Raw genomic sequence first — 7500 nt, 5'->3', positions numbered from 1 at the left:
CACACACACACACACACCTACACACACACACACACACACACACCTACACACACACACACACACACACACACACACACACACACACACCTACACACACACACACACACACACACACACACACACCTACACACACACACACAGTTTATTGATGAAGTGTAAATGTTTGTAATGTTTGTATTGTTTGTGTAATTATCATTATTCCTGTGAACGCTTTGGCAATGCATCATATGATTTGCCGTGCCAATAAAGCATATTTGAATTTAGAGAGGGACAGTTGTGGCCTTAGCCCTTGAAACGCCACCTGGTCAAGTTCCAACAACAGATTGGTCATTAAGGGGAGATGCACCAAAGAAACCATCTGAAGGTGTGTGTGTGTGTGTTTCCCTCACACCCCACTCACCTGCCTGTAGGAATAAACCTATGGCCTCCTGTCATAAACCCCCCCCCCCCACACACACACACACACACACACACAGTGGCTTTAGTAGGTGTGTGGTATGTGATTGAGGAAAAAGTACGTGACTATTTCACTTCCTTGTGATTGTGTCACCCGAGAGGAATTCAAGCCTTAGGATCCACAGACGCTTAACACACGACCTACACACATATCCATTTAACCTAACCAAAACAGCGTCTGGTTGACTGTGGGGAAGACGCACTCAGGCCTCAATCTTATCGCTAGCCCGAGCTGCAGATGGGCCTATCTAATGCATCTTAATCAGGACTTCACGCCTCCGTCTAATACGCCTCCATCTAAATATAACCGTATGAATTCTCCCGAACCCGACGACGACTCGCGCTGGGCTGAAGTCTCGTCTTTCCTCGTCCTTGGGGGCCCTCGGTCGCAGTCATTACAGAATGTCAACACAACGTGGCCCAACGACTACATTTTGACGGAGAGGTGAAAACGATTCTGTAGAGAGCATAAGGGTATTGGATTATGCTGATCGGCCAATGTTGTCTTCCAAGCCAGCAAGGTAGCCTATAGGGTCATAACATACCCCACGCCGCGTTCAAAACACGTTTACAGTCGGTTATAGGCCTACAAAGCACAAACCAGAAAATCCATTATTCTGCACTAGGCTAAGCCACCCGTATACTGTGTGCTGTGTATCAACAACATCGTAAAATCTCTCTCAACTCCTCTCTGACTACACTTATGTTTGCTGATGTTTTGGTACACCGAGTTCCCTACCCTGTGAATGTTCCGAAGCGGAACAGGCTTACATAGCCTACTGGTGGAACTAGCTAGCAATCTGAGCACGGGAATGTAAACAAAAAACGGCTGCTCGTATTGCAACAGATTCAAAACACACCCAGTCACCATCCCTTCTATTGTTTTCGGAACATGCCCAATGAACTTCCTGTTGGCAGGCTGTTCCTGTTCACAACAACAGCTGCAATAAAACTACAGATTGAACAACTGAATTTAACAATCGGGGCCATGGTCAGACATTTCCGCTGAGACTTGTGAGCAATGTAAACTCGCCAAAATAAGGCATATGAGGATAACTTTACGAGCAGGATCCCTTGGGCACGACTCACGAGTTTACGTTAATAACACATTCATTAGCCAACTAGCTAATAATAACAGTGGGCTATGTCAAAAACGCTTTGTAACATGGCAAGTAGTCTACCAATATAGATACACAAAGAGGCATTAATGGGAAACGTTACGTTTCTGACAGGATGGCACATTGCTAACATTCTCCTGACCACGTCTTCCGGAAAGTGTCTGACTCTAGCTCAATGGCTAACGATACATCGTACAGCAACTGAACTAGCTTATTTCAATAATTTATGACAACATTGGTTTATAGCGTCGGAACACTCACACCTAGCGTAAATAGTGTTTTAACCTTGCTTATAGCAAGCTTGACTTGGTTTAAGACTAGTTCTCATATATGAGGTCGCTTGCATTAAAAAGATGCAAAAGGTCTGTAGACACAAAAATATAACGTTATAGAGAACAATGCTGCCTAAGTGTATTTTACTACTCACCTCGAATTGCCAATGCGCCGCTTGGAGAAGCTGCTTAGCTTGGTCAGCTGCACAACCGGCAGTCAAAACAAACTGATTGATCATTACTTGATGCCTGAGTTCGTCCATGTTTACCGACATCGCCGCTGTTAATGCCGCCGTAATGATTTGAGGTTAAAAAGTAAACAACTAAGGCTATAATTTATTTCCTAATTGCCTAAAAAAGTCTGTAGTCACCGGCCCTCCCTTGCACTCTTTCCCCTCGCCTTCCTTCCAGTAACAACAAATATTTTCATGTCATCACCAACAACAAAGAGAACCTCGGCATCTGATTGGACACTTCAACAAGCGAGATAGTACTCACGGTAACCTTATTGGCTATCGGACAAATTGCCAATCGGCTAAAGTGACGCAACACGTAGTTCCGGATTGGACAGAAACGAATTGAACAACGAGTGTTTATTGGCTATCAGGAAGATCGTTACACGATTGGATGATGCAGGGGATTTACGGAATGTACTCTTTATATTCTTTAAATTTAATCAATGAGCGTCTGTTTATTCCCCGTCCCGTGAATACAGCGGACACATCGCATGACTGGTTCAACTCGAAGTTGTTTTGTTTTGATAAATGTGCATGTTGTTATGCCTTCACTTAGGCTAATTGTTTTTGGACAGCTGTCAACTCAGTAACCTTTGAACTCTCAAACGGAACTGTTCAACTAGCCGGTTTCATTAGTGCCTGGGCAGGTCTAGACAGGCACTATTTAACAACACACAAAACACACACTTTCCAAAAGTCTACCATGAGAGCTGTACACTAGCATAGCTGTTGCAGCCTGCGCTCAGAGAGGACAGCAGTGCTATTCTGAATGAGAAAGAGGGAGATGGAGAGAAGACATGGAGGAGGGAGGAGGAAGATGGAGGGAGGACATAGAGGAGGGAGGGAGGGAGGGAGGGAGGAAATGTGTGGAGAGGTACATAATTTGATGAATGAAATGCCCGCACTCTGCTAAAACTGGGAATTTTAGCAGAGTGCGGGCATTTCATTCCTTTGCAGTTTTAGTTCCATTTGCCCTGCACCTCACTGGTGGGGATGTGCACACTCTTCCACTACTACACTGATGAACCCTGACCCAGATGAGGAAACATTGCATCAGTCAGACAGACATGAGCATAGACCCCCCCTCCCCCCCCCCCAACACACACACGCACACACACACACACATCCTCTTATTATTTGCTGAATTATTCATCTTGTATACAGTGGAGAGTTGTGGATGGGTAGGGCTCCCTATCTGGATCATCTGGACTGGCCTCTCTGCTATACTCTAGGCTACTCTATACTGTATTGGGCCTGGGGGCTGGTCTAATGCTGTGTTTCTCAAACTTGTTCAGACCAAGGACCACTTAACCAATAAAAAAATCCACCTTGCTACCACCTAGCTAAAAAAAACAACAACAGTTGATCTACTTCGACAGTATATTACATTATACTCTATAATGTATTGGGCCTGGGGGTACTTTTCTCTATAATGTATTGTATATATTGTCTACTATACTCTATAATGGCCCATTCATGAGATACAGAAAGACGTACAGGAAGTCATAGAGAGGAAGAGGCTAGAGTCACACACACACACACACACACACACACACACACACACGCACACACACACACACACAGACACACACACACACACACACACACACAAACACACACAAAAGGCTCTTCCTGTACACTCAAGTATTTCCGGTGGAGTGTTATCTGTGTTGTATCGGCATCTTCTGTTATATTCTGCTCCTAACATCTTCACTCCGATACTGAATATCCTGTTTGCCCAATAATAACAATTGTAACACACACATAAATCTTTCTTTATCGTAACATGCTGATTCCCTAGTGCAACACCCAACCGGGTCCGTGTAGAGACACTATTACATTAACAATAGCGGCAGGTTCAAACTCACCTGGTCTGTGTAGTAGACACTATTACATTAACAATAACGGCAGGTTCAAACTCACCTGGCTCCACAGGAAACAAGCCAGCACACAGAGAGCATTTTGGGCATGTAGTCTATTGAGGCTGATGTAGGCTAAAAACAAAATAGGTTTCTATCGTTGCTGATGGCGACAGGAGGGAGACATGACATTGTCACTACATGTTGCATCAAATGAGCAGGTGAATGTAGACATGTCGATGATGATATGAGTGTGTGGATGTGTGTGTCTGTGTTCTGTACAGTTTATTATAGATCTGTACCTACGCATTCTATTCATAGCACCAGCCAGGAGATTCAACCTCTTCAGGAAAACAACCCCTCAAGGGACCTGTTGTCTGGAGATAACAAACAAAGCGTTCTTGGTGGGGAAGTCACATCCAAGGGTGGATTAAGATTCTTTATCTGGGGACAAACACAGAATTCTGGTTCTTGACGCTGAGGCGTAACAAACACAAGTGTAAAGGTTCCTGTTTCTCTCTCTCTCTCTCTCTCTCTCTCTCTCTATCTCTCTCTGTATGTGTGAGTATGTGTGTCTTCAGCACTTTGACTGATAAATAAGTCACCAAGGTTTTCCCTGGAAGGCAGCGGTTAGCAGCCCTGTGTATGTGTGTGCGTGCGTGCGTGCGTGCGTGCGTGCGTGCGTGTGTGGTGAACTCAGTGGCCATGTTGTTTTTTAGGGTAATCAGTAGTGATGTAGATATAGACTTTTAACTGCTTCACTGGATGTGCTGAAGTTTGTGATAGCCAAGATAAACTATTATTTATTTATTTTTTATACAAATATAGTTTCCCACTTCGAAGTGAAACAGCACTGCATTAAATACATTATAGACTTGCTTTTATAGGGAAACAGCACTGCATTAAATACATTGTAGCCTTGCTTTTATAGGGAAACAATGACACAGAGGGTTGGACTCACGACAATCTTAACATACTGAATTCATAATCATAACTATCTCATAGCCACATTGTTCCCGTGTGTCCCAAGTTGTGGGGAAGAACTTCCAGCGTGTTCATTTGGCGCCCTCTACTGGCTCATGTGTAACATTGCAGTAATTGCCAGTCCTGTTGTGTGGGCTAGTCTATGAGCCAGTCCCTGACATGGGATGGTCATCTGATGCATTTCTGTTTGTCCTACAGTCTCTTCCTCTCATCCCCCTACTCTATGTGTGTGTGTTGTACCCTACCCGGATGGGTAACATGCAGAGAACTAATGAGAACTATTTCCTTGTATATGTATATCCTGATTTGCATTTCATACAATGTGCTTATATATAAGTATATATATTTTTTTGATCCCGTGAGGGAAATTTGGTCTCTGCATTTAACCCAATCGGTGAATTAGTGAAACACAAACAGCACACAGTGAGGTGAAGCACACACTAATCCCGGCGCAGTGAGCTGCCTGCAACAACAGCGGCGCTCAGGGAGCAGTGAGGGGTTAGGTGCCTTGCTCAAGGGCACTTGATCCACCACGGGGTTCGAACCAGCAACCCTCCGGTTACAAGTCCAGAGTGCTAACCAGTGGGCCACGGCTGCCCACAAACAAAAGCACAGTTATAGCAAATAAAAGCATAGAACGGCAATAGTCAAATAATAGTTTCAAAACTAAAGACTAAAAAAGAACACACAAAATAAAAGTGCAATAGTTTAAGTCATAATTAAAAGACATAAATGACAACACAGAAAGACAGAGTGCAAAACAACTAATTACTGGAACACCGCTAACAACTTAGCCTGTGTGCGTTATAGTGTCCTGGTTATAGTGTCCTGTGCTATATAGTGTCCTAGTCAACAACTTAACCTGTGTGCTAGTGTCCTAGTCAGACAACAACTTAACCTGTGTGGTAGTGTTACCTGTGTGTGTAGTGTTGGGGCAGCCGTGGCCTACTGGTTAGCACTTTGGACTTGAAACCAAGGGTAGGAGGGATGCTGGTTCTAACCCGACCAGTAGGCACGGCTGAAGTGCCCTTGAGCATTAAGGCACCTAACCCCTCACTGCTCCCCGAGCGCCGCTGTTGATGCAGGCAGCTCACTGTGCCGGGATTAGTGTGTGCTTCACCTCACTGTGTTTTCACTTTGTGCTGAGTGTGTTTTACTAATTCACAGATTGGGATAAATGCAGAGACCAAATTTCCCTCACGGGATCAAAAGAGTATATATATATATATATATATATATATATATATATATATATACACTTTAGTGTCCTAGTCAGCCAACAACTTAACCTATGTGCTTCATATAGTCAGCCAACAACTTAACTCAGTGCTAGTATCCTAGTCAAGTCTGTGTGTATAGGGGTAGGACCCCGAGGCAGGTACTCGCTTCAGCCCTGTAGGAGTTCCCGGAACGTCGTGTTATGGGGCGGTTTGTGTAAAAAACCCAAACAAAGGTCCCCGGCCCCACTACACTAAGTTCCAGTTCCTACAATGGAAACGACCTTTATGACTCTTGGAAGACAGGGGCAGGTCCAGTGTGTGTGTGTGTGTGTGTGAGGGCAGCTCCAGGCGGTAACCACAGCCATCAGGTCTGCCCTGAAACCGGTCGAGCGCTGGGAGCAATAAGGCCGTCTGGGAGGCGATTTCGTGCCTGAGCGACACTCAAGGGCCACGACATGCTGGTCTCCTCCTCCCAGGTTTCCCCCTCCTGGACGACACACTCCTCTCCTCTCTGCCTTCCCCTTTCTCTCCACAGTCTTTCTCTGTCCTTTCAGTCTCTCTCTCTCTCTCTCTCTTTCTCTCCATTTCTCCTTCTCAGTCTTTCCCTTCACTGTCCCCTGATGTCCCCTGTGAATATAAATGGCTCATGAGGTAAATATGTTTAATTGCATTTCTGGCAAACCACCCAAATTCTCCATTCCAAATCTGGAGACAAAAGAGAGATCTCACTCTTCAGTGGGTTATCATTTTATCTGGTTTATAAATTAGCCCAGACTACTAGGCCTGGCCCAGTTTGTGTTCATGGCAAATAGCCCAAATCTGCTCCGAGTAGGTCGTTCTTTTGACAAAAGCAGCACCCTTGCACAGGGGACCTTCGTGGTTTGTGGAGGAATGTAATTTCTTAATCCGAAACAGAGAGAAAGAAGGGACAAGAGACACGAAGTTGTGAGAGACACAAAGCTCTGGGCTCTTGAGGACTCCTCCATTAGCGTGGCTGAGTGGTTTCCTGAAGGCCTCCTCAAAGGCAATAAAACGCCATAAAAAGCGCTTCTTCATTTTGAGAGCCCCGCTCTCCTTCTTGCGTCCGTGCGGCACTGTGTGTCTCGCGCTTTGACACCTGCCGCTCCGCGCGCTTTCTGGGCGGGAGACGCGCGCTTAGCCCAGTCCACCTGCTGAATGCTCGCTCAAACTCTTGACATTAATTAAAACAGGATATGTTTTCAGTGCCCACTTCTTGCCGACACGTTAGTTTTACACAAGCCAAATACGCCTCTAAAACCTGATCCAAGTCAAGGACCACAATGAAATCAAGGAACACTTAAGCAAAAGGAATTAGTATTTAAAACGGGCACTTG

General features: G+C 45.0%; 1 protein-coding gene across 1 annotated transcript in view; it reads right to left on the bottom strand.

Moving 5' to 3' along the window:
- The window catches only part of ubald2 (UBA-like domain containing 2), an 8984-nt gene extending 6729 nt beyond the window's left edge, over nucleotides 1-2255 (bottom strand). The window contains exon 1 of the mRNA XM_076297693.1: nucleotides 2002-2255. Within this exon, the coding sequence (XP_076153808.1) occupies nucleotides 2002-2121 (120 nt within the window). The 5' untranslated portion in view covers nucleotides 2122-2255. The remainder of the gene's footprint in view (nucleotides 1-2001) is intronic.
- Nucleotides 2256-7500: the final 5245 nt, after the last annotated feature.

The sequence above is a fragment of the Alosa pseudoharengus genome, unplaced genomic scaffold (genome assembly GCF_046254945.1).
Source record: "Alosa pseudoharengus isolate Yale_2024_CS ecotype anadromous, Long Island Sound unplaced genomic scaffold, YU_APseudo_1.1 YU_APseudo_1.1_scf_21, whole genome shotgun sequence".
NCBI lineage: Eukaryota > Metazoa > Chordata > Actinopteri > Clupeiformes > Clupeidae > Alosa > Alosa pseudoharengus.
This window is presented reverse-complemented; position numbering and strand designations above follow the sequence as displayed.